Source organism: Plecotus auritus (assembly GCF_963455305.1).
Source record: "Plecotus auritus genome assembly, chromosome: 7".
Lineage (NCBI taxonomy): Eukaryota > Metazoa > Chordata > Mammalia > Chiroptera > Vespertilionidae > Plecotus > Plecotus auritus.
In genome coordinates, this window is record NC_137774.1 from 82,387,632 (window position 1) to 82,414,453 (window position 26,822).

General features: G+C 44.6%; 2 protein-coding genes across 6 annotated transcripts in view; one reads left to right on the top strand and one right to left on the bottom strand.

The window, feature by feature from the left end:
- The first annotated feature begins 2,547 nt into the window (after window positions 1-2,547).
- NTAN1 (N-terminal asparagine amidase) lies at window positions 2,548-18,688 on the top strand. 4 transcript variants are annotated; one of them, XM_080678369.1, is made up of 10 exons: window positions 2,622-2,857; window positions 9,182-9,284; window positions 9,361-9,426; window positions 9,722-9,830; window positions 12,386-12,459; window positions 13,554-13,607; window positions 14,165-14,218; window positions 15,205-15,302; window positions 17,157-17,270; window positions 17,676-18,688. In XM_080678369.1, exons 1-10 carry the CDS (start codon window positions 2,777-2,779, stop codon window positions 17,853-17,855), a joined length of 933 nt encoding a protein of 310 aa, XP_080534495.1. In that variant the 5' UTR covers window positions 2,622-2,776; the 3' UTR covers window positions 17,856-18,688. The 4 variants fall into 4 exon arrangements, with proteins under 4 accessions (XP_080534497.1, XP_080534498.1, XP_080534495.1 ...); XM_080678372.1 differs by lacking the exon at window positions 9,182-9,284 and having other exon boundaries at window positions 2,557-2,857; XM_080678370.1 differs by lacking the exon at window positions 14,165-14,218 and having other exon boundaries at window positions 2,649-2,857.
- PDXDC1 (pyridoxal dependent decarboxylase domain containing 1) overlaps window positions 16,548-26,822 on the bottom strand; it is a 53,666-nt gene continuing 43,391 nt past the window's right edge. The window contains exons 17-24 of one of the 2 annotated variants that reach the window (XM_080678367.1): window positions 25,958-26,129; window positions 24,834-24,952; window positions 24,432-24,553; window positions 23,424-23,516; window positions 23,254-23,350; window positions 22,217-22,321; window positions 20,140-20,372; window positions 16,548-17,324 (exon numbers count right to left, since the gene is read on the bottom strand). In XM_080678367.1, the coding sequence (XP_080534493.1) occupies window positions 17,265-17,324; window positions 20,140-20,372; window positions 22,217-22,321; window positions 23,254-23,350; window positions 23,424-23,516; window positions 24,432-24,553; window positions 24,834-24,952; window positions 25,958-26,129 (1,001 nt within the window). In that variant the 3' untranslated portion in view covers window positions 16,548-17,264. Of the gene's footprint in view, window positions 17,325-18,596; window positions 20,373-22,216; window positions 22,322-23,253; window positions 23,351-23,423; window positions 23,517-24,431; window positions 24,554-24,833; window positions 24,953-25,957; window positions 26,130-26,822 lie in introns of those variants that run through there. The other variant, XM_080678368.1, reaches the window with a different exon arrangement.

The window sequence follows — 26,822 nt, forward strand, 5'->3', positions numbered from 1 at the left end:
AGATGCATCTTAAGTGTCATTGACTCCCCTTGATCACAACCAGCCAAGAATGACAGGCTTGAACTCGTCCAAGGAAGATGAACACTTCTTCAAAAAATTTACATGCTTTGAAGGAATATATCTGGTGAAAAAATAATTGTGAAATCTCTTTGGAAAGTGTATGAGAACAAGGGATTTTCTGTTCCTCTTACTGAAAAGTATATATACACACACACACACACACACACACACACACACACACACACACACACACACACAGTGGCCAGATTATTATGACCACCCCATCAGTACTTTGTTGGGCCATCTTTTGCCTTCAGTACTGCGGCGATTCTTCTTGGCATTGATTCCACAAGATGTTGAAAGGTGATGCGAGGAATCTGACACCATGCCTGATAATGAATAGCACTGTCCAGTTCTGTGAGATTTGATGGTTGTGGAACCAGCTCCCTGATGGCTCTTTTAACTTCGTCCCACAAATGCTCAATTGGATTGAGATCTGGTGATTGTGGGGGCCACCTAAGCAAGATAGTCTCCCTCATGTTCTTGAAACTCTCCTGCACAATACGAGCACTGTGGCATGGCGCATTGTCTTGTTGGAAGAAGCCATCTCCATTGGGATACGCCATCAACATGATAGGATGAACTTAATCAGCAATGATACTTAGGTATGTTGTGCTATTCAGACGTTGTTCCACACGAATTAAAGGGCCCAAATCATGCCAGGAAAACATGCCCCAAACCATCACACTGCCCCCACCAGCTTGAAGGGTTGTACTCATGCATGTGGGGTGCATGCTTTCATGCTGTTTCTGCAAAATTCTCTGCCATCTACATGATGCAACTGGAAATGTCATTCACTGGACCACATGACTTTTTTCCAGTGCTCAACTGTCTAATCCTTGTGTCCCTGTGCGAATTGGAGACGTTTTATCTTGGTAACTGCAGACAGCAAAGGTGTTCGAACAGGCCTTTGGCTTCCATATTCCATATGATGCAGTGTACAGCTAATTTGCCTACAAATGTCAGGTGGTCATAATTGGCCACTCAGTGTATATCGTATATAACGAGCTAATATGCTAAATAGACCTGATAGTGGAATGACCTTTGGGAACGACCTTCCTGAATGACCAGTGGGTGGGGGGGTGGGCTGCGGAGACCTATTCTTGCATGAATTTCATGCATTGGGCCTCTAGTGTGTGTGGCCAGATTATTATGATCTCTGAATACGTAATCTGGCCACTCAGTGTATATCCTATATAATAAAAGGCTAACATGCAAATTGTCCCCTGGACCAGGAGTTCGACCAGCAGGCAGGCTGGCCAACCGCCCATGTCCCCTCCCCCTGGCCAGGCTAGCTGGACCCCACCCATGCACGAATTCATGCACTGGGCCTCTAATATATATATGTGTGTGTGTGTGTGTGTGTGTGTGTGTATGTTAATATGGCCAGTCAGTGTATATCAGAGAAGGAGTGGGAGAAACATAAATGAAAATCATTGATTGCCTCCCATATGACTCCTACTAGGGATCAGAACCCTGACCTCCACAGGTCTATGCTCAACCACAGCCCCACCTGTGGAATGCAAAACAGACTTTCAATTGTAGGAGAACCAGAGTCCATCCCTTTGTGTGTCTGCTTGGTTAGTAGCTTCTCTTTCTAACCAAGTGTGTGACACACTCTTCAAAGCTCTTAATTTTATTGAACTGTAAAGTGAAAACTAATACCTATTCTAGGGTTGTGAGGATTCAATGGAAATGCTTGTAAAGTCTGTCAATAGCTGTTTGGCTACCTTATGAGAAAGACTAAAGAAGGAAGCTCTTCCATGAAAAAAATATTTTCAAGACAAAGATGACTTCCATTTTATCCATGTTACTTCCTTGGTACCAACTTAAAAGAGCCCCAACCCGACACTGATTATGGTGGTTCTTAGCCCTTGGGAGTTTAGAAAAACTAAGAGGAGGTGTAATATAAAATGATTATATTTTAGTAGTTATTGCTCATCGTGGGATGACTCTTCTCATCTCACCGTCTTTTTAAAAAATTACTTTTTGTTGATGTAATGTGGAATTGGATCTATTGGATACAGTATTTCCAAGTTTTAGAATAGAGAGCCCCAGCCTTGCACCAGGGTACCTATCCTCAGTAGGGACTGCATGGTATCTTGCTGAGCGTTAACATCTGTGAGTGCCTACTGGATGCCAATAGTTAATTGATGATTTCTAAACGTGGGGCTAGCAAAGTTTAGGCTCTATTTTCCCAGTTTAAGACGTGTGCGTTTATTATTCACTGAATACCATCTGGGACTTGCTCAAGATCACGCACGATTAGATGTGGTAGGGCCGTGTTGTGAACCCAAGCAGAGAGCCCTCAGACCCCGCACTCAGGCCAGGTTACCGGATCTGGGAACTGAGCTAGGCTCTGAGAGCAAAGGCTCTCAAATTGGGTGCAGCTCCCCTCCCTTCGTCCCCACGCTTTCAGGACTACATTTCCCAGCGCCCCTTGCGGAGGAGGCTGGCCTCAACCCCTCTTCCTGGCGATTAGATTACGCTTCCCAAGGGGCATTGCGGCCCCGCCCTAGATTTCCTCACCCTCCTGGGTCAGTGCGGGCTACTCGGACTCCACTTCCCAGCGGCGCCCGCGGCGGCGCGGGGCTTCGCGGGGGCACCTTAAGGCGGGGGCACCTTAAGTGGGGGACGGGGGCGGCGGCGGGGGCTGGCAGCCCGCGGCGGGGGAGGCCGACGCCTCCCTGGGACTGCCGGGGCCGCCGTCTCCACTATGCCGCTGCTGATTGAGGGGCGGCGAGTGCAGCTGCCGCAGTCCGCCGGGGACCTCGTCCGAGCCCACCCGCTTTTGGAGGTGAGCAGGGCCCGGGTGGGGGGCTTCAAGGTGGACTCGAGCCCTCCTCACCCCGCCGCCACCACCCGCTCTGCCCGAAACAGACTTAAACTTGGCGCAGCTGAGGTGCTGCTGGCGGCACACCCGGCCGCTGCCAGCGACCTTCTGCCTGCGCTGGAGGCATCTGTGGAGCTTTTGCCTTTGGACCTTAGAGGGCATCTGCTGAGGCCCCTTTTCTCTAGGGGAGGGGATGGGGGCGCAGAGAGGTTAGGTGACTTGCCCATTGTCGCACAGCACCGCGGCTTGAGGACACCCCGGGACCCCCTGTTCCCAGACAGGGCTGTCCCAACCCCCAATCCGGACTTGGCGCTTTAGGAAAACCTGGGCAGCCGCCCTTGCTCACTAGCACTTGCGGGGATCCTCACCCCGCGTGAACGCCGCATCGTTTTGGGGTCCTCAGGAAGCGGTAGGTTATTCCCGGGTGGGCTTGGGGCAGCGTTTGGGCAGGGCTGCCCTGGCGGGCTCCTTCCCGTACCCCCTCCTTTCCCCACCAGGGCCCAGGGCCCCAGTTATTTTTAGCCGGAAGAAAGGGCCCTGCTTTTCCACAGCTGGGCCGAGTTGAGGACCACGCCCTGATGGCAGGGTTTTGCTTTGTTTTCCTGCTTTTGTCCTGAAATAGATCTCTGAAACCTTGGTCCAAGCTTCTGCAGAAACTGTTTGAAAAAGGGGTTTTTTACTGTTAAAAAAGAAAAAACGATTGGGGACTACACCTCACACTTGCCCCAGTTAAGGGGGAATTACTTAAATCTATACATTGGGCCCTGTCCCGTGTTCACCTCTTTCCCTACATCCAGGACATTTACAGTCTAGTTAGGGAGAGGATGGTTTTTAATCACAGAGTCACTCAAAGACCATACACTGTTAAGTGCCATCAAGAAAAATGCCCCCTTTCCGTCTGAGATGTGAGGCACGGAAGCCTGAGCTGGTCTGTGGGCTGAGGGGCGGTATTCCTGAGTCCCTCTGCAGCAGTTGTACAGTTTGTAATTATTTTGTCTGCATACTACTTTTGTTTATTCTCCTTAATCTGTCCCCCAGAATGTAAGCTTCCGTCGATATTTGTTACATCAATGAGTGAACAGCCCAGCTGGTGTGGCTGCGTGGTTGAGCGTGGACCTGTGAACCGGGAAGTCAGGGTTGGATTCCAGGTCAGGGCACATGCCAGGCTCTGTGGCTTGATCCTCTGTAGGGGGCCTATAGGAGGCAGTGGGTCAATGATTTTCATCATGGATGTTTTTCTCTCTCCCTCTTCCTTCCTCTCCCTGAAATAAAAAAATACATATATACTTAAAAATAAATAAATGAGTGAACAGATGACCCGAAGGATGAGGGGGAGTTACTGACAGGGAAAAGGGGACAGCTTTGTGTGATTCTCAACTTGCATTTCAAGAAAACAATAGTGATAGTTGTCAGCACATACTGAGTATTTAGCAGACACTAGGCATTGTGCTAAGCACTTTCCTTGTACTGTGTTGCTGTCACACCGTTAACTAGTGAAGTCAGGAGTAGGACTCACCAAGGGAAAACATTCCAGCTGCCTGAAAAAATTTAGGTGACACTTATTTTTATGTCTGAAAATTTATATGACAAATAGTTAGAAAGATCAGTGTCCAAGGCAGCACACTAAGTGTGGAGAGAGGTGGGGATGTGGGGTTTGGCCTATTTAGGGAGACGTGACCTAGAAAGGCTTCATAGTGGGGACCAATTCACATTAGAGGCACATGGAGGAGGGATGGTCACTTCACTTGCAACAGTCTAAGGCAGTGGTTCTCAACCTTTCTAATGCCGCGACCCTTTAATACTGTTCATGTTGTGGTGACCCGCAACCATAAAATTATTTTCGTTGCTACTTCATAACTGTAATTTTGCTACTGTTATGAATCGTAATGTAAATATCTGTGTTTTCCGATGGTCTTCGGCGACCCTGCTAGCGACCCACAGGTTGAGAACTGCTGCTGTAGAGCAGCGGTTGAGGAAGTTGCCCAAGGTCCCACATCCTGTAAGTGGTATAGCTTGGATTGGAACCCTGGCCGTCTGCCTTGGTCTCCAGCTGCACTGTTCAATATGGTAGCCACCAACCACATGTGGCTGTTTACATTTAAATTAATTAAAATTAAATAAACTTTAAAAATCAGTTCCTCAGTCGAACTAACCACGTGTCAAGTGCTTGGCAGCCACCTGTGGCTAGTGGCTCCTGAACGGGACAGCACAGATACAGATGTTGCCATCACTGCAGAAAGTTCCATCCGGCGGCACTCTTTGCTCTTAACCAGTCCTGCAACACCTTTTTATTTTTATTTTTTATTTTTTAAAAAAATATATTTTATTGATTTTTTACAGAGAGGAAGGGAGAGGGATAGAGAGTTAGAAACATCGATGAGAGAGAAACATTGATAGCTGCCTTCTGCACACCCCCTACTGGGGACATGCCCTCAACCAAGGTACATGCCCTTGACCGGAATCGAACCTGGGACCTTTCAGTCCGCAGGCCGACGCTCTATCCACTGAGCCAAACCGGTTTCAGCTGCAACACCTTTTTAAATGGTTCCGTAGAATTCCACTATATGAGTGCACTGTAACTCTGTTCCTCCTTTTAAGCAAGTAAGATACTTACAATCTTTCATTATGAAAAGTCACAGAGCTAAATCGTTATAAACCCTGTAATTATCCCTTCAAATGAAATTGCTGGGCTCAGAAAGGTGTGTTTTTTTTTTGGTGTGTTTTTGTTTTTTGAGAGGGGAGTGATATAACAAAACCAGTTTTTTGAAGCAATAATTCTGGCAGCCATCAGGGAAGATAGAGTGGGCAAGGGAGACCTTGGGGATCCAAGAAACGGATGAGGAATGGTGACAGCCACTCCCTACACACCTGCTCTCCATTAATCCTCACACAACCTAAGGAGTGATCAGCATCATCCCCATTGCCCAGAGGAGGAGGTGGAAGCACAGAGTCAGGAGCATGCCCAAGGTCAGTCGGTGAAAGGCAGGGGACTCCATTGTCTTGCTGTCTACCTTTCGCTCCTAAATTCTGTGGCAGGAATTCAGGTGTGAGACCATGAAGGACTGAAATAAGGTAGCACAAGTGGGACGAAGGCTCAGTTTTTTTTTGTTTTTTTTAAAATATATTTTATTGATTTTCTACAGAGAGGAAGGGAGAGGGATAGAGAGTTAGAAACATCGATGAGAGAGAAACATCGATCAGCTGCCTCCTGCACACCTCCCAGTGGGGATGTGCCCGCAACCAAGGTACACGCCCTCGACTAGAATCGAACCCAGGACCTTTCAGTCCACAAGCCGACGCTCTATCCACTGAGCCAAACCGGTCAGGGCAGAAGGCTCAGTTTTGAGAGCTGTACCTGTTAATAATAATTTCTTACACAGCATGCTGTGCAGTTCACAAAGCCCTGTTATACCTGCTCTCCTGTTTTGTTTTGTTTTTAATATATTTTACTGATTTTTTACAGAGAGGAAGGGAGAGGGAGAGAGAGTTAGAAACATCGATGAGAGAGAAACATCCATCAGCTGCCTCCTGCACACCCCCTACTGGGGATGTGCCCGCAACCAAAGTACATGCCCTTGACCGGAATTGAACCTGGGACCCCTCAGTCCACAGGCTAATGCTCTATCCACTGAGCCAAACCGGTCAGGGCCTGCTCTCATGTTTTTGAAGGAAGGACTGACAATATGCAGCATGAGTGAGGGTTCAGTGATCATCCTGGAGGGTACAGCTAAGTGATAGCCTAACCCAGGGGGCAATGAACTACAGGAACAAGCCAAATCTTGTTTGTGGGTAGTTCGCGAGCTTTAACATTAAATTTTAAAGGGTGGGAGAAAAATCAAAAGATTAATATTTGGGCCGAAACCGGTTTGGCTCAGTGGATGGAGCGTCGGCCTGCGGACTGAGGGGTCCCGGGTTCGATTCCGGTCAGGGGCATGTACCTTGGTTGCGGGCACGTCCTCAGTGGGGGGTGTGCAGGAGGCAGCTGATCGATGTTTCTAGCTCTCTATCCCTCTCCCTTCCTCTCTGTGAAATATCAATAAAATATATTAAAAAAAAAAAGATTAATATTTGGTCACGTGAAATTTTATGAAATTCAGATTTTGGTATTTCCCATAAATAAGGTTTTTGGGGACATAGCTACAGCCTTTTGTTTACATGGGGCTGTGCTGCTTTCATGCTACAGTTCAGTCTGTGAAGCCCAAAATACTTACTACTGGCCCCTTTCAGGAAAGGGAGTGCTGACCCCTGGGTTGAGAGACCCGTACCATTGGTTTGGAATTGGGAACTGAGGGTGAGGTGTTGCACAGAAAGACCGATGGAAAAGGTATTTTTTAAAAGTGAGTCTTAGTGTCCAGAGAAAAGCAAAAGTTGAGGAAGCTGAGGCTATTTTTATATCGGAAAGGATGTGAGTTTATAAGGTAGGGCTGGCTGTGGGTTTTCCCCCAGAGAACTTTGGCTAAACTTTTTTTTATTTCTTTAAGTGGAAGACAGAAGCAGCATACCATTTCTGCCTTGTGGCATTCTCTCTTCTAGTAGTCCATGGTGCTTTTCTCTGGAGCTATGTCAAAAAAGACCTGATTTTTGGTCTTGGGTATGAAAGTGATAATCAAATCTCATCAAAAAAGACCTGATTTTTGGTCTTGGGTATGAAAGTGATAATCAAATCTCACAAGTAGCTTTGCTTTTGGATGGTGACCCAGTTATGAAAAGAAATGGTAAAAATTTTGCCTTTACTCTTCCCTCTCCCTTTCCCAAAAGAACAAAGTTAAGGTAAGTATTAAAGGAATGATAAAAAGGAAATGCTGTATTCTCCTTTGTTATTTTGAATTGAGGTGAGCTGAGAAGTGGTATGAAAATGGAAAGTGCTCCCTGATAAGGAGTGTTTTGAGTTTCAGAACAATCGGCCACATTTATTTCTCATTGACTTCTACAGCAGGCAAAGGTGCCAGGCAGATCCAATTCTTCATTGCAGTTTACTTAATTCTCAATTCCTTTCTTAAATTGAGGGTTGGTCTCATTCTAATTGCTGTTTTGCTTCCAATTAATGGGAGTTTATTAAAAAGAAGACACTGTATAATTCATCAAGCTGGTCATTATGCCTTTTTATATCTATTTTGGTAAATACTAAAATTCTCACCAATATGAGATATGGCAAGAAGCCTGTGTAAGACTATAAAAACATTCTCCAGTCTAGACAGTACACTATATTACACATCTGGATAAGAATTTTTTCATTGAGTTTATTTGTTGCAAGTAAGGAAATTATGATACTTAGGGTTGTATCAATTAGACATTTTTGGGAAAGAAATGTGTAGTTCAGTTTTCATTCAAGAATTTAACCACTTGATTTCCGCCCCCCCCAGGTTTACTGCATAAGAATTTATACAAATATTCATTTAGACAAAATGTGGACACCTAATATTAATCTATTCTTTTCATAGATTTGCTCATTTTTGGTTTTCTACTTTAATAATAACATAACTATATCATAGAAGATTTAGAGAATAGAGAAAAAACACCAGTTAAATTACTTGAGTTTGCCCTGTTCTAACAACCATGCTCATATTGGTGAATTTCCTTCCAGTATTTTTCCTAGGTATAGTCTGTTTTAGCATTGTTGTATTAACAGTATATTTATAGCTTTAAATTTTTATACTTTTGCATCTTGCTTTTCATTGTACATTTCAAAGTTATTTTCCCATAGTCCTCATTTTCCATGGCCGTACAATTAGTAGTTGTGAGTTGGTTCTGCACAATTTATTTATCTTTTCTTGTTGCTGCTCCCAGCTTTTTGCCATCCTAAATAACAGGGATTTTGGATTATTTTCTCATTATGGATTTCCAGGAGTAGGATTACGAGATTAGGGGATAGGGAAGATCTTAACCCCCCCTACTTCTTTAAAGAAAGTAAAGAGGGGATGTGGTTTCTGATCCACTGATCCACTAGGCCATACAGTCTGATTCTCTTTACAATTGTAAAATTGTGAGGAGCCTCCTATTCTTCAGTAAGGAACTGTGAAAAAGGATTTTTGCATCTTATTCCATAGACACTAAAATCTTGTTTTATAGGATAAAAAAGAATAGGACTTTGTTGTTGCTTTTTGCATTGTTCCACATGATAGTTACTGCTATCTTTTCAGTTTAGCCTTTCTGTCAAATAATACACACACCTCAGACCTACAAGTGTGTATTTCCCACTTAGGGCACACTTTGGCTCTCTCCACCTCTCTAGTTACTCAATCCTCACTAATTTCCATCACTATTTTATTTTTTTTTTTAATTAAACAGGAAAGAGCCAGACTTCTCAGAGGTCAGTCTGTTCAACAAGTGGGACCCCAGGGCCTTCTGTATGTTCAGCAAAGAGAGCTTGCAGTGACCTCCCCAAAGGATGGTAGGTTAGGAAGCAGTGAATTGGGCGTTATCCCAAAAGGCTATTGGATATTTTATTTTATTTCTTTTTTAAACAGGCTCCATCTCCATTCTGGGTTCTGATGATGCCACCACTTGTCACATTGTGGTCCTGAGGCACACAGGTATGGCGAGAGAGATAAAGGAAATCATTATTTAAACCAGCCAAGTTTGGGACCATTAATTTCTCGATTTGAGTGTCCTGATGTCCTATTGGAACCTGACTCCGGTCACCGTTTCTCTGGTCTGCATGGTACCTCCCTGTGCCCTGGTCAGAGTGGGTTGGCTAGGCAGCACAGTTTCTGTTTTTCCTTACAGGCTATTCAAAGATGAGGTGGTCCGAATGGACAGGAATTGAGTTGGCTTGCTTACTGAGTTCTCATCGGGAATAACATGAGTCATTTCACCCTTGTTCTTCAGGTAATGGGGCTACCTGCTTGACACATTGTGATGGAACTGACACCAAAGCTGAGGTCCCCTTGATCATGAACTCCATAAAATCCTTTTCTGACCACGCTCAATGTGGAAGGTGAGCTCCACGCTACTATTTTTTGATATTGGGAACTTGGTACCCTTGTGTAGAGGAAATCGCTGTGGAAGCTGTTACAGAAACACAGAATGTCACTACCACAGTGGCTGTCTTATTCCCCTGGAGCGGAGCTTGGCACAGCATGGCCCCTTGTCCTAGTTGGTGAGTGAGTGAGTGGGTGATGGGTACAGGCAGGGAAACAATGCTGGATTGTAAATGGAAGGTTTGACCTTGCACCTGTAGTTTTATGTTCAGTAATGTATTTTTAGATGTTCATATATCAGACATTGATTTATTATACCCCAGATATAGTATCCCTTTAGCAATTATTTATTGAATGCTCTGTATGAGCAAGAACTTGCTATAGCCCTAACCGGTTTGGCTCAGTGGTTAGAGCGTCGGCCTGCGGACTGAAGGGTCCCAGGTTCGATTCCTGTCAAGGGCATGTACCTTGGTTGTGGGCACATCCCCAGTAGGGGGTGTGCAGGAGGCAGCTGATGTTTCTCTCTCATCGATGTTTCTAACTCTCTATCCCTCTTTGTAAAAAATCAATAAAATATATTTTAAAAAAAAGAACTTGTTATAGGTGCCAAGGACATAGCAGTGGACAGAGGAGACCAAACCTGCCCCCACGATGTTCATATTGTAAAGCAAGGAGACATTCAGTTAGCAAAGTAGGATGTTCAATGGTAGACAGGGTTGTGGAAAAAAACAAGGCAGGGAAGGAACGGGAGATGGCAGAGGGACTAGGGGGTACAGTTTTAAATGTCAGCAAAATAGTGATTTCACCAGGGATTCCTTACAAGAGCTGATGTCTGACCTGGCCATCCATCACAGCATCTAACCCTCTCACCGGTTACAGGAAGTGTAACCACCTCCTTTCCACAGCTGCTGACACAGACTCAGCTGACCCGGAGTCACACAGCTAGTTAGTGGTAGGCCCATGACAGTCTGACCTGTGCTCACTCCCCTGTCCCCTCTCCTTCCTCTCTCATCAGGCCGACTTTGCAGACTTTGCTCTCATTTTACTTGAAGCCTAATGCAGCCATTGAATGAACTAGTCCATTGATATACAAGTTCTTAGAATCCCAAAAATTTTTAAAAAGGCTCTGTCAGTTTCACTAGTACAACACAGATCAATTTTTAAATGTAATTCTACTTCTGCCTGTGTTGCTGACACGGGCTGGGCCAGCTTCACTGGCGTGCAACCTATGCAGTCGCAGAATGGACTTTTCACTGGGCCCCTCGATTACTTAGCTGGATCTGGCCACAGGCCCAACTCCATGATTCTCGGAACGCAGTTGTGAGATATCCCTGGTCTGTTCATGGAACTGATTTGGTCACTCTGGAAGGTTTGCTGCACCCTGTGGCCCAGTGTCGAGTAAAGCCATGGTGACCTCTGCTCCTCTTACTTTAAATGTTCATTATGAGACCGCTTGATGCTTGGCCCTGTGCTGGTTTCTTAGAGATTCCGGTTCATTCCTCACATCTATGTGAAATACAGCTACACTTTCATTTTTTTTTAGGATGTTTTTATTTATTTCAGAAAGGGAGGAGGGAAAGAGAGATAGAAACATCAATAATGAGAGAATTATTGATTGGCTGCCTCCTGAACGCCCCCAACTGGGGATTGAGCCAGCAACCCAGGCATATGCCCTTGACCGGAATCAAACCTGGGACCCTTCAGCCCACAGGCTGACACTCTATCCACCGAACCAAACCAGCTAGGGCTACAACTGCACTTTCCAAAGCACTTGTCCCCCGGTTGTTTTAGGCTGTGCTCAGGTAGTTAGCAGATAAGTGGGAACACACGGCTAAACAAAGTTCATTTTTTTCCACCTGTTGGACTTCTTAGGGCTTTTCTTTGCTAGTGTGAACTATGATTCCTAGGGAGGGGTTACATTGGGCAAGATTTCTCCAAATTATTTAACTCCAAGTACACATTTTTCTGTCTCATGCATCTAACGTTCAGGGGGACACAGTGGATAAGAAGCATGTGCTTTAGACAAAGACTCAGTTTCCCTCTGTGGGATGGAGATGATCATTCCTGTCTTTCCAGGAGAGGTGGGTGGGCACTAGGGGAGACAGCACTGTGGAAGGTCCACTGCAGTCCCTCCACAAAACGGGCTGTACAGCGTAAGCTGTCTTCCCTTCCCACTCCTCCGCCCAGTTCCTCTTTGGCGCAGACACTGAAGAGGTTTTCAGAGGTACCCTGCTTTGGGTGGGTAAACAGTGTGTAGAGGCATATTTTTCCTGAGCAGAGTTCCTCACCCCCTGCATCAAGCGGCATCATATTTGTGGGAAGGCAGAAATACGCTTCAGCCATCAGGGTTCCTGGGCAGGATCCCCAGAAGCTTGCCTGGCCTTGGCAGCCTCCCCATTTACCGCAGGGAGCCACACAGGTATCTTCTGTGTGCATGAAGGCTCAAGCATGGCCTAGAAGCGCTGCTGTAGAGCGAGGGCTTACTGAAGCTGAGGAACACCATTTAACGCAAAACCAGTGCACAGTCGCTGCCTTGTGCTGGCCTCTGACCACAATCCCATTTCTTTGCCAGGCTGGAAGTGCACCTCGTGGGCGGCTTCAGTGACGATAGGCAGTTGTCACAAAAACTTACTCATCAACTTCTTAGTAAGTTCCCTGTTTCCCCCCCAAATTTGATAAAAATTTGTACCTATTTTTGCTTGGCTATAAGTCCCAGTGAGGACACAAGAGGGGCACACCTTCCTGGAGTGACATAAACTTCTCAGCTTGGAATCTGACATAAAGACTGAACAGCACACAGCTGCATTTTCCAGGGTTAATGGGATGGGACAAGGTTTTCTTTAAGACAGCAGTTGATATACTCTGAATTATGTAGAAACAGAACCACCCTCCAGGAAGAAGTGTCCATTTTAATAACGTAGAAAATGAGAACACCGATCATACCATATTTTCCCTACTCAATGAGCAAGTATTTTTTTCAAAAACACATTGTTCTGTGTTAACCATGAGGAGTGAGGTAACAAATTGACACAGTACTGGAATATACATTGGTACAACCTGCTGGGAAAGCAATTTGGCATCATGGTAAAGTCTTAAAAAGGCTCATATCCTTGGACCCAGTAATTCCCCTTCTGGGAATCTAGTCTAAGAAAATAATCCGAAATGTGTACAGAATTTATGCTCAAAGATAGATGGGCAGTAGAACATTTCCAACAGGAAATTATCTAATGTTCATTAGTAAAGGAATAATGATGTAGCTGTTAAATATAAAATGTCTACATGCCATGAGCTTAGCTGTGCATGGAAAAGCATGGAATACACAGCGTATTAACTGAGATTATGGGCATTAAAATCCATATACTTCTACCATTAAAAACCCATTACTCTTTATACTCTCCTGTATTTCCAAATTTTTGCAGTGATCAAATTTTTTATGACTATGATATCAGGAAAAATAGTTACTTAGGAAGAGTAAAACTCTTTAGAGTCATTTTCCCTCCCAAACCTCCCCGAATGAAGAGAGAAATGGAAAGCCTTGGTCACAGTTTTCTTTGGGCTTGAGGCTAGGAACATGGCTATAACTTGGCAGGCCTGGTAGGCCAGGTGGTGGCTGAAAGGGTATTAGAACAGAGATGGCTCAGCTGGCTTCTGTCCCTCCGTCTCCTTCTTGACTTGCTCAGCATATGTTCTGCTAATTAAAGGGACTTTTTTGACATCCAGTTTTAAAATTCTAATTGTAGGTGAATTTGACAGACAAGAAGATGACATTCACTTAGTGACATTATGTGTGACCGGTAAGTTCTGCCATCCTTCCCAAAATGAAGTTGTAGATTTCAGGGATGTTTTGCCCTCCCCGATAAAGCAGGACCTAGCCTCGGTAGCTCAGTCACAGAAGACACAATTTGCCGATGCTTTGCTAACTTTTGTTCTAGCTTTCCCCATCTGTTGGAATGGCTTTCCCTCCTGCCCTCCTGCCCAGTGTCCAAATCCTGCGCAGCCTCAGTTGAGATGCTGACCTGCTTCAGTGTCACTCATCTTTCCTTCCCTGGGATTTTCAGAAGCCTGTCTGTACTCCTGGGCAGGAGAAGGGGCCACACCCCAGGTGGGAGCTGCCACCTTGTGTGGCACATTGCTGAGCATGTAGATGGCTGGGAGCCCCTACCTCTGGAGGTGGCCGTTTGTTCAGTATAAACCCGAGTGCTCTGGGACTCGGCAAGGAAACAGGAAACAGTCCCTTTTGTGGTCTGTTTTCCCCCGCTTTAGCAGTGGGGGCTCTACTTTACAAAATGAAAGCAATTGTTTAGTGTTCCTTAAAAATTGGATCTTAAAAAAACTTTTGTTTGTTTGTTAGAATTAAATGACCGGGAAGAAAACGAAAACCACTTTCCAATCATTTATGGCATTGGTGAGTAGTGTTTGAGGGTTGGAAACTGGCCACATGTTGACAAGGCAGGCTCCAGTGAAAGGAACTAGTGAGCCACTGATGTCAGTATGTCACAGCCTTAGTTCCGCTGTGTTTGCTGGGGACCCTGGGCAAGTAGCTGATCTTCTCTAAGAATTATCTTCGAAAGAGGAAAATGTCCACATCCAGACGGGGAGGAGAAAGCCAGGAGGCACATGTAAAGCATGGACAGTGCCACCAGCAATGCGAGTGTTAGTGGCGCCCCTCTCTCCCGAGGTGGCCAGCTGTGCTCTTCTCCAGCCAGGGCTCCAGGGGCTGGAGTGGAGCATAATAATGTTCTTATCTGTTGGGAATCAAGTAAGGTTTTGATTGAGAAGGAAAGTAAGTATCAGATTAGAGAAAATCCAGAAACTTCCACCTTTTCAGGATGGTCCCTAAGACTCCAGAGGTATAGGATGAAATAGGCTGTATGCAGAGGGCTTCTACCTTGTCTGTAATACTTCATGTATTTAGTTGTGTGGTGGGTACACAGATGTGTGTTATTTTGTTTTCTGTAACTTATATATTTGAAACGCGTAGTAAAAATTAGGAAACAAAACCACCAGACTTGGCCATCATCACAGGCCCTCTACCCCCAGCCACTTGCAGACATGTTTGGTCACAGGGCTGACCAGGAAGGCCTTGCCACCCACCTGCCTGAAGAGATTGTCTTCCTGTGGGGCCGGCTCTTGCTTTGGAACAGTCTTACAGAACCTAGTTCAGCTCAGGTCTCAGCCATTTTGAGTGAGGTACTTGGCTAAAAGATTGCAATGTCTCTTTCCAGGAAGGAGGAAGCTACAGGCGCGTAAGAGTAATTTGTTCAGTTTTCATTCTATTCTGTATTTGAGAGACTTATCCATATTCTATTATGTATGGTGGGAGAACTGTAGGCCTGTGCAATCTTCCCATGTTTGTCTTTCGTCAACTCAGTCATCCTGTTGTTCTGACAGCTGTCAACGTTAAAACTGCAGAGATCTATAGAGCCTCCTTCCAAGATCGCGGTCCGGAGGAGGAGCTGCGTGCTGCCCGAGCTTTAACAGGAGGACCAGTGAGTTTGGAATCATCTTTGTGTTAAGGGGTTAAGGAAAAAAAGGGCATCAAATTCCAAAGCCTTATAGACCTTGGATATGAAAAGTTCATGTCAGCTTCTTTAAAGCTGTGAATTAATCAGGGGCTACCTCTCTCTCCCTCTCCCTCTCTCTGATTTCCTGAGTGCTTTTAGGTTATAAGCTCAGGACCCCAATTTTCTGCCTGGAAGGTGTAAGGGAGGTAATGTGAACCTCTAGCATTCAATCCAAAGAGAAGGAACCCCTTTTACTTTGTAAGAACTTTACCTGTAAAGTTCCTACAAAGAAAGAGCCAAGAAGGGGGAAAGAGAAGTGTCTCCCCTTTGAACCTCAGATCATATACTCCTTTGGACCAAAGAACTAAAGAACAATCTGCTGGAATGAACTGATCAAAAGACAGATCAAATCAATTTAAAAGTCTGATTGCCTTAGGGTGCTTTTTAATTAAATAACATTTTAAGTGATCTTTTTATATTATTTTTTAAAAATCCTTACCCAAGGATATTTTTCATTGATTTTGAGAGAGAGTGGAAGGGAGGGGGAAGAGACAGAGAAACATTGATGTGAGAGAGACACATTGATTGGTTGCCTCCTGCACACCCCCCGACCAGCGCCAGGATGGAGCCTGCAACCGAGGTACATGCCCTTGACCAGAATCGAACCCGGGACCCTTCAGTCCACGGGCAGACGCTCTATCCACTGAACCAAACCAGCTAGGGCTAAATAACATTTTTGAAATATGTGTGTTTTGTTATTGATTTCTGAGAGGAAGGGAGAGGGAGAGAGAAACATCAATGATGATGAGAGAGAATCATCGATCGACTGCCTCTTGCATATCTCCTACTGGAGATCGAGTCTGCAATCCAGGCATGTGCCCTGACCGGGAATCGAACTATTACCTCCTGGTTCGTGAGTTGACTCTCAACCACGGAGCCACATCCGCCAGGCTAAATAATATTTTAATTTTAAAAGTTAGAAAAATAAAAACCCAAGACTGACATGCCCCGCTTGAGGAATAGGTAAAAGAATCCCTTAAAAATGTGTGTAAAACTGTGGGAAAAATAGAAACACATTCAAAGCACCCAAAAGAGATCTGCTCATTCATGAAATGCTGACAGTTTCATTGGAAAATAATGTTTGGATTCAGAGTGACCTGTTTTGCCAACTCTTTAACAATTTTAGAGTTCCTTTTATAATTTCTCAAGTAGTATCATAGCCTTGATTTAGCTAATATTCAGAATATATTTCAATGTCAGTAACCAAAATAGAACATTCGTAGGTAAGCTGATAATGACCATTGACAAATTTGAGAATTTAGGGAGTTAATTGGTCATTGGGTAAATTAGCATTTTTACAAATTGTTTTCCCTTTCTTTTGATGGGGCAGCAGGCATTGTGAAAAGTTGCAAGGTAACTTAGTTACTTGGGTATAAATAAGAAGGCAGTGTTTTATGTAGCCATAAGGAACATGGACTTCAGTCAGACACGCCTGGGTTGGAGGCCCAGCTCTGACACTTACTGGAAATGGGACTGTGGGCTATGTGCCCCATCTCTTTGAGCCTCAGGTTTTCAACCAAAATGGGGGAAATGCCATCTTCATGCAGGATTGTTGTCAAGACTAAACAAAGTAATGTATGTTACCCATAAAGTGCAGTACCCGACAGTTGGAAGTATTCAGTAAGCAGCAGCTCTTGTTATTAGGAGACATAATTGTAAAGAAGCTTATCATTCAGGTAAATGCCTTAAGTGCTAGACTACACTGGAGCATGCTTTAATGGTAGGGTGTGAGAAGCTAATAGCATTCCTTAAAATCTATCCTTACAATGTTCTTTTCAGATGGTTAATATTTACGATGCAAAGACTGAACAACTTCGTATAGGACCGTATTCCTGGGTGCCATTTCCACATGTGGATTTCTGGTTGCAGCAAGATGACAAGCAAATACTAGAGGTGAGAATTTACAAGGTGGGCAAATCTTAACTCTCTGGACCCTGGTCTCCTCATCTGTAAGAAAGAAAAGGGTTTAGACTAAATAATAGCTGTTTCCCCCGCTTCATTGGGTAGTATTTATTTTTAGGATGCCTCTGGCAGACCCTACTTAACTTTTGTATCAATGGAGATAAGCAATGTCCTGGGTAGACCACTTGCATAGATGAAGTAGTAAGCAACCAACTGCTTTTTTCTCATGAACCCAGTACACCTGTTCTTATGTAACTTTACAATTTACATGTGTTTGTAGAGTGAACTGAGAACATCCTGATTAATGTTCAAGGAACACAAGAATATTTGTCATCTTAATCAAAGTAGGGAACAGCGAGAGGTTCTTCTCTCATGCCTCATATCTTGTTTTTCCAGAACCTTTCCACTTCACCTCTGGCCGAGCCCCCCCACTTTGTTGAACATATTAGAACAACCTTGATGTTTTTAAAAAAATACCCATCTCCAACAAACACACTGTTTCCTGGAAATAAAGCTCTGCTCTACAAAAAAAATGAAGATGGCTTATGGGAAAAGATCCTTTCTCCAAGAAGCTAAAATAGGAATTACCAAAGAAAGCAACTTTTTGGCATGACAGAGACCATTGGTGGGGGTTGCACAGAATATGAATTTGGAATCTACATCCGTTGAGTCTTAGTGTCTTTCAGATGACTTTCAAAATAAAATCTTATTTTGGCAAAGGCATTTGTTATTTTTTGCTTTGCTAAGAAGTTGACATCCAGCTGTTCCTTTTTGGTTAGTGATAAGGGGCAGAGGAGAAGCCATCTGCTCACTATTCTATGACAGCCATTTCAGTTACTTAGGTAATTCTAATTCTACAAAATTAGTGAATAAAGGGAAATTTATAATTGAGTCTGCTTTAAAAACAGTATTTAAAATGCAATAAAGTTCAGTCAGAATTTATACATCTCACTGAGGGTGGTGTTTTTTTTGACCCCAAAATGTGTTAGAAGCATCAAATCCAAACTGATATAAATGTACTTCTAGATGAATGAGCTGGAAGGTTCAGAAAGACAAACAGGATTTGATCTCACTGTCCTGTATTACAATTATCTCTAAAATAGGTAATTTCTCATGAGAATAAATTTAATCTGAGTATTACACAAAACCACTGATAAATCTGTTCTTTTAGGTATTAAGTCATTAAAATGCCCAAATTGTGATTATTGTGCAAGTTATATTTTTCAGAAATCTTTATTTTTCAGAAGTTTCTGTCTATCCAAAAGGAAGTGACTATGCTTGACTGATAGTAAGATTTATGAACCGAACTCACTGGGAACAATTTCAAGAACCTTTATTGAAACCAACATCCAAATAGTATCTCAAGGGTGAAATTCTGTTTCAGCAAAACCAATTTAACAATTCCAAATATATATAAAAACATTTAAAAATTAATCTTGTTAAAGGTGATAATTTCCCCTTCCCCCATATTATCTGCTATACTTCATTGCACCAAATAAACAGGGAAGACTTGTTTAATCATCTGCACACACACACAAAAAGGAAAATTGCATTTTGACAAATGCCAGATGTCAGAAATCACATCAAATCAGAGTGTAATTATAGGCTTACTGTGGTATAACTAAGGCTTCCAATACTACAGTCCACAAACCCAGTGTAAATTCCCACTGTCTCACGGTCTCTCAAGCCTGACTGCTGGACTGGAAGGCACGGGCCATTGCCTATGGTGAGTGAAGGGGTGCCGTCCTTTGGAAAAGTAGACATGGGCAGTCATGGAAGGGCTAACCAGTTATTTCAGCAGTAGTCTGACTTGGTCAGCCTGAGAAAGGTTACTTTTCTCTTATTTGTGTGTTGGGCCTAAAGGGGTGAGCTGCTAGTGGAACAAAGCTATGGAAGCTCCCATGTGAAACAGGTCTAAAGTATACTTATTTTAGAATTTAAACTTAACTGGGTGCTACACAGCATGTTTAATATTAGGCTTTTAGGAGTAGCATCTATTAGGTTTTCAGATATTACACATAGAAATGAGCACAGTCTGTTCTCTTGTGCCGATTTAAAAGCTTTACCAATATTTAAAAATATACATATATATGGTCAAGAAGAGTCCTTAGTTTCTCTTAATAGATGAGTCATTTAGTTTAGAAATAGTATATAAAGGGAGAAATGGATTTGTGGCAGAGGAAAGTCACAGACAGAAGCACTGCCCAGTCAACTTGCTTGATAGCCTGCCACAACTTGAGTGGACACAGTCCTTACTTACGTCTCCAGGGAAAGCAGCGGTTGGGGATGGCAAGAGAGGGCTTCTGACACTCTTATTTACAATTCCATTGAAACCCATTCTCCTTCAAGCCAGCACGATCCAGCTGTATACTGCAACCTGATCAAACTAAACACCAACTAAGATAGATGGCAAAGGAAAGTTGTCTGTCTCTCCTCTGCAGTGGTACAGCAGAGAACCCGGAGAGGTCTAAAGAAAGCTGTCTTACCAGGAAGTTCTGTGTAACTAATAATTTATGTTTACAAGATAAAAGCATGTGTTTCAAGTGGCAGACACTTGACATTCCGAGTGTTCTTTGTGAATAAAAAGTGTTTAGGGTAACTTGGGGGGGAAATTATTACTACAGTTGGATAAACAGAAACAACAGTTCTCTGTACCCATTAAATAAGACAAATCAGTTACCCTGATTTTTTTGCACATACATGTGCAAAAAGCCAGTTAAAGCACAAATAACAGTAATTTCTCTTGTATTAGCATGTGGCACAGTTCACATTTTCAGTATAACTTTATCTTCCATGACAATATTCAGTACAGTCTCAAACCAAACACCGAATTTTATCTTAAGTTTTCCAGTTCTTCTACCTGTGGGCGGTCATCTTCCGGGCCTTGGGCTGTGTTCTGGAAGGTTCCAGTCTGCTCGGCTTCCGGAGGGGCGGGGGCCCCTGGGTGCTGCTCAGGGCTGTTAGCCTCCAGGGCCTCTTGCTCCTGCCCACTGGACAGGTGCTCCGCTTTTTCCAAGTCTTCAATGTGACTGACTGAGCTTGTCTCGCTTAGAGCATCTGAGCCTCGTAGGGACTTTTTAAAAGGCTTCTGGCCTAGAGAAAGATGGGATAAACAGCACTGAAAGTTCAATAAAGGATACTTCTGCAACAAAGCTCTCTGTGCAACACGTGATTGCTTTATCAATTCCAACCATTCAGTGGAAATCCCCAGTATTACTGGTTTGGAAGCATTTGAGTAACGAGAGAAGAAAAGAGCTGATAATGGACTAACATGCTCCCAAGGCGAGGACTTTGGAGGTCACTCGTGAAAAGCTCATGAGAGTAAAATAAACACCAGGTTAAACATGATGCCAACTCTCAAGACCGTAATTTCCCCCTCAGGAGTGCTACAGAGGTATTCTTCCAAGGCTGAAGCCCAAGGCTACTGGAATGGTATTTAAAGGGACAGCTAGGCCCTAACCAGTTTGGCTCAGTGGGTAGAGCATTGGCCTGTGGACTGAAGGGTCCCAGGTTCGATTCCAACCAAAGGCACATGCCTGGGTTGCGGGCTTGATCCCCAGTAGGGGGCGTGCAGGAGGCAGCCAGTCAATGATTCTCATCGATGTTTCTATCTCTCTCCCTTTGTCTCTGAAATCAATAAAAATATATTAAAAATTAAAAAACAAACAAAAAAAGGGACAGCTGGTCTTAAGAGAAATGGAACTTTGGGTAAAAGACCATGAAAACAAAGGAGTGTAGGCAATACCAATGGAAAAACATTAAATGATGCAGAAGTCTATTTTCCCAAGAGAAATGTAAACCTTTTTCTTTTTGAGAGAGGAAGGTGAAGGTAAAGAGAGACACATATCAATGTGAGAGTGGAACGTCAGTCGGCTGCCTCCTGCACATGCCCCCTACCAGGAATCAAGCCTGCAACCAGGGCATGTGCCCTGACTGGGAATCAAATCAGCAACCTTTTGGTGCACAGGACAATGCCCAACTGAGCCACACCAGCCAGGGCCAACCGTTTTCTTTAATGCTAATGAACTCAAACATCTATATATATAAAAGCCCAGCAACCATTAGGGCGGAATAACCAGAACGACTGGTGGCTATGACACATATTGTGGCAGCCAACCAGCCTGATTCGGGCCGTAATCGGCCCCCAACACCCTGATCGGGGGTAGGGCTGGCTGCCAACCGCCTGAGGCCCCTCCCCGCAACTGGCTCCTACCCCGATTGGCCCCCAACACCTCTAAATCACTGCCTGGCTCCCTGGTGCATGTACATTTAGTACAAACACAGGAAAATAATTATCAGTCCCTTCTGACCCCGACCAGAGTCTCCAGAGGGCTCTGCCATTACTGCAGCCAAGGTGTGGAATTCTCCCTCCACGGCCCGCAGCCCCAGGAGACCTTCCAAGTTAGCCAAAAAGGCAACCTAAGCATTAACGGGATGGTGGCCCTTTGCTGAGGAATGTGGAAAGGCTGGGTGGGGATTTTGTGAAATTGCAGTGCCTTCCAGATTAGGTGCTCTTTCAATCTCTCTTTAAATGGGGCGAAGAAGACCTGCAGGCTGCCAGGAGCAACAGCGAAGGAAGGGTAGGCACATTCAAAAACAGAAAAACTTTTAAACAAACAGACATGAAGATCATATTGGGAAACTGAGGGTAGAGCCCCAGGAAGAATGCAAAAATCATTAAAGGGCCATCATCCATCTTGATATATTTTTGCAAACAACTTCATCTCATGGCATGTGAAATGCAAAACAGTTCTGTTGTGGGTTTTCTTTTGGCCATCCTTAAAGTACAATTAGATCCAGCTGGGGGAAAGCTATAGCTTCCAGCATTAGACCGCCCCCCAGCAGGCCCCGCCCGATTGGCCCCCATCGGGGCGGCCGGCCAGACCCCTCCTGTGCACAAATTCGTGCACCAGACCTCTAGTGAAGATATAATGTACCTGGAAGTCTGAGTTTAGTTCGAGTGCCTGAGGGGGTCTGAGGCGGTGTTATTCCTGTATCTTGTACTTTGTAGACATACGTGTGTTCTGTGGACTCCAGAGAGCCTGCCAGGGAAAGAAAGAGAGGGAGGGTGGGTGGGTGGATAGAAACTCCTCACACAGACTGCCTTGGCAGATGCTCCCATTCAGCCTTGTTCCCTACTGAGCTTCCTCCAGCCATGCAGCCTCACACAGACTAGTGGAGACTTGGGTACTCCTGAAACATGCCAGAACTGGAGAAAGCCACCTCACAGCTGTGCTCAAGAGTCCCAGCCCTGCTGGAGTGTTTCATCCTTGTTTCTCCTGGTATCCTGTGTATATGTGAAGAAAGCCAGCAGTGTGGCTGGCCTAAGCACGCCTGGAGAGCCAGGCTCAAGTGGGAAACACCCTAACTTCCCCCTCGGAAGTGCTTTAGCAACTGTACTTTAGTAACAAGGAATGAATGCCTCTTTGCTAAAGGCTGAGGCATGGCAGGTTTTAAAAGTCAGATTATCTCTGGTTGTCATGACAGTGGAGTCATCATTTCCTGGGGAAGGGTCACAGGAAGGGACCCCTGGTAGAACAGGAAAGGAGTCTTGTGGATATCATCTCCCCCAAACCTAAGCAACTGTTAATAGTCCAATGCTACAGACCATGGTCTTCACTGGGCAAAGGCATTACTTTACTGGGCAAAACACTAATGAGGACTGCAATGTTCACACGGAAACCAAATGCCCAGACACAGTCTTGAGGGCCTGAACAGCTGAGTGAACATGTTCTCACTGGATTCTAGGAAGAGAGATCTGCTGTAGGCAATGCGCATCTGCTTTTGGGCCATTTTAGCTAAGGGGTTAAGAGAGGGGAGATGAGAAAGTCACAGGGGCAGGCAGATTCCTGGCACAGTACCCAGGATAAAGCATGGGACACACACAAGGCTTTTCAGCACGAGTGTGGGATCCAGGGCATTTGGTCCAAATTCTCAAGGTACATGAGATCTGGGAGGAGGCTGTTAGTCCTACCTGCTGTTAAGTTAAAAGTTCTTCCCTTCTGTGAAGGCTGGACTGGAGAAAACCAATTCAGCACGGATCCTACTACAGGGATCTGCCGTAACACCCCCTGCAAAACAGAACGTTGCTCAACATCACCCTGTCCAGTCCAGCTCCCAGCCTGAGCCACTCAGCAGACTCACCTCTTCCAGAAGGCGCTCCTCATTGGCCTTCTGCAGTTGAACCTGAGCTTCCTGAATTCCTTTCCGAACCACTTCTGTCATGTTTTCCAGAAGCTGTGTTAAGACCAAGAAAGGCATTACTTGTCATCTAAACTTACTGCCTGGGGCCTAGAACTATTAACACAGCACTGGGGACATTTTTTCTAATGGAATTCTGCAGTTTAAAAGGTCAGTGTAAAAATAAAACAGAAAGTCAAATAGAAGAGGATAAAATGCTCAAGGAGGTCTAGGCAGACAGACCTTGGTGACCAGCCTCATTAGCCAGGGAACAGAGAGGAGAAATAACTATCCCTATGATCAGAATGTCACGTCGTTAGAAAATAGACATGTGGCTCCCATTCGTGGAAATGGAGTCAGAAGTGAGATACTCAGGTTTGGAAGAAACTGCAAAGTCCATTCAGGAATGAATCAAATTGTCCTTCTCTTCCCCACCCCTACCAAAAGTGAAACATGTGACACGTTTCTGTCTCCTCTCAGATCAAACATGTTTTGGTCCCTTTTCTCTCCTTCTGAGTGATTTCTAGTGACTCAAATCTCTGGTTTGGAGAACCAACTTAAGCCTCAGAGCCCCTTTCTCCATGCCAACTGGCCAGCAGGAGCAGGTCTGTTACTGGTAGGAAGTTCCAGTTATCAGAAATATCTGTTGCATTCAGCCTCAGGACCCAGCTACAACCAGGAAGTCTTCCCTGACCTTGTCAAACAGAGAAGGCATCTTTCTGAATGCTCACCTACCTCTAACTTCTATTCTATAGCATTTACCACCTCACTTGGTTATATGTATCTCTTTCCCCAAAGGCAAGTACCATGTCAAATCCACTTGGCATTCCCAATGCCCGGCACCATGCCTAATTCATAGCAAACATTTAAAAACTTTTTGGGAAAGAATGAATGAACAGACATTTGTGACTCCAGCTAGCTGCCCAGGCAAAACCTAGAAAAGGAATGAGATTTTTCATTAGTCTTACAGACCCTTGAGTTTTCCTCAATTTCTCGGGCTGTGACTGCAATGGTCTCCACTAGTTCGGAAACATCTACGTCATCGCTTGCCATGCCAATGTAAATACAGCTCTTCATACTTTTATACTCAGGGCCTGCGGGAAGAAACAACAGACCAACTTGGTTACCTGTCATGAGTCACACACTGACCCGCTTTTCTGTACATGCAAAGGAGCCTCCCTATGGGGTAAGGAAAGTGGTTCTAATGAGGAGACGGGAAGCCTGGAGAGGCTGTGGACAGGGAAAGGAGCTATCTCACCCCTCAGGAAAAACTAAAACGACGTTTCCTCAAAAAGCTCTAAAGCCCGTTTTCTCTTAAGCCAGTTAGAAATGTCCTTGCAAAGTTAACAGATGACTTATAAAAGTAGTAATTACCCATTTTAAATGTAAGGTCGGATTCAAGTTCGTTTAACTTTTTCAGGAGTCCAGCATGGATTTTTTCCCCTTCTGGATCTAATTTCAAACTGTTCTTATCATCATTAGCATGTTCATACCTGTAAACAATATAAAACAACAGTATTTAAAGCTAGAATATCAAATGTCTCTTGGACACAGAGTTACTGGGGGAATATAAGCTACGGAAGGTTACCAAGAATGTGGATTGAGACAAATGGACAAAGGAGCCGCTCAGGGAGGGTTTCAAGACCAAAAACTTTCAAGAATGTCTCAAAGAAAGGTCAAGTCTGTAAGGCTATGAAATTTACAGAGAAGGGCCAAGGTCTGGAAGTCTCATCATTGGTGATTAAAAAGGGAGCTGTCCCTCATCCTGAAAGGAGATGGAAAGCAGCCACAGGAAGGACAGCACAGTGACTACAAGGGCTGCAGGAGTTTGCTCTGCTGAGGAACGGGGCCCTTTTCCTCATACGCCGCAGACAGGAACCATCTGTCAGTTGTAGACCTGTGTATATATCCTAGTGACGGGGAGCTGGCACAAAAGCATATATAGCAACTCCTACTGCACTGAGTGCAATGGTGGGTCCCATCGCCTGCTGCATGTGCTGTTAGAAGTGCCCAGAATTACTACTTTTTTATTATTATTTACTGATTTGAGAGAGAGAGGGAAAGAGAAACATTGATTTGTTGCTCTACTTATTGATGCATTCATTTGTTGATCTTTTTGTTGTTGCTAATGCTCACCCAAGGATATTTTTCCATTTTTTAGAGAGTGGAAGGGAGGAAAGAGATAGAAAGAGGGAAATACTGATGTGACAGAGACACATCAACTGGTTGCCTCCCGCACCTGCAGGCTGGGGATTGAGCCTGTAACTGAGGTATGTGCCCTTGACAGGAATCAAACCCGGACCCTGCAGTCTGTGGGCCGACGCTCTATCCACTGAACCAAATCGGGCAGGACCAGAACTTCTAATTGAATGTTCATTAGACATTTTTACTGTGACTGCACGTATTCATCTGAGATTTTTAAGTTGGTTCATAAAATGACCCACCTTGGTCTTTATACAGCAGAGAAATTAACATCAGGCAACAAGCAGAAACCATACCTGACAACCCCTATTCCAGGCCAGTTAGGGTCATCAACGTGTAAGAGGCCTGCTGTTCTTGTCACTTCTTGCTTGAACTCCTCTCGCAGCTGTAGTGTACAGGTCAGGACTGGCAGCCTGCTTTCTATGCAGGCTACGAGCTGATCCATGTCCTCTCCCCGAGTCCCTAAAACTGAAAACATTCACAGAATGTTAGAAAAATGCTTAAGGAACAGCTAAAAATTAGAGGGCAGGGCTCCCACTTCCTCTACCAGAAAAGCCAACAGCTCTAGGTACATCCAATTAGCTGGAGCTGAGGAGCTAAAAAAACAAAAAGCTACTAAACCTAGATATGGAAGAATCTGGTATTATATAGCCAGACCCTCCAGGTGCAGACAGTTTTTTTCTTACAAAGATACAATTAGCCCCTCCAATTTAATACACAGTGAAACTCTAATGTAAAAATGAGATTCTTCCCACAGAAAGATTCTGCTTAAGTAAGAACAAAGAGGCAACCATACAGTACATTAACATCTTGGAAGAAAGGTATTTTGGTGTGCTTGTGGCGGGAGGCAGGAAGGGCAGGGTGATGAAGACAGAACTAAGTCACTTCTGAAGGTCAGAGCCTGAGAGAGGTCTCAGGGCTGCAGGGACCCAAGAGTCTTGGCACCATCATGGCTCGCTCACTTTCGTCGATTCCAACACTGCGCATGACCTCACTGAGCCACAGTACATGCCGCCTCAGTGTCCTTAGCCCCCTTTCCCAGTGTCAGCGACCAACCCTCTGGGGCTGGGTGAGGATGCTGGGCGGCAGGAGCAGAGACTCCTGGAGAACCCTGAGGCCACCAGCCATCTTCACAACAGCTTTTCTTTGCAGGATAGATGC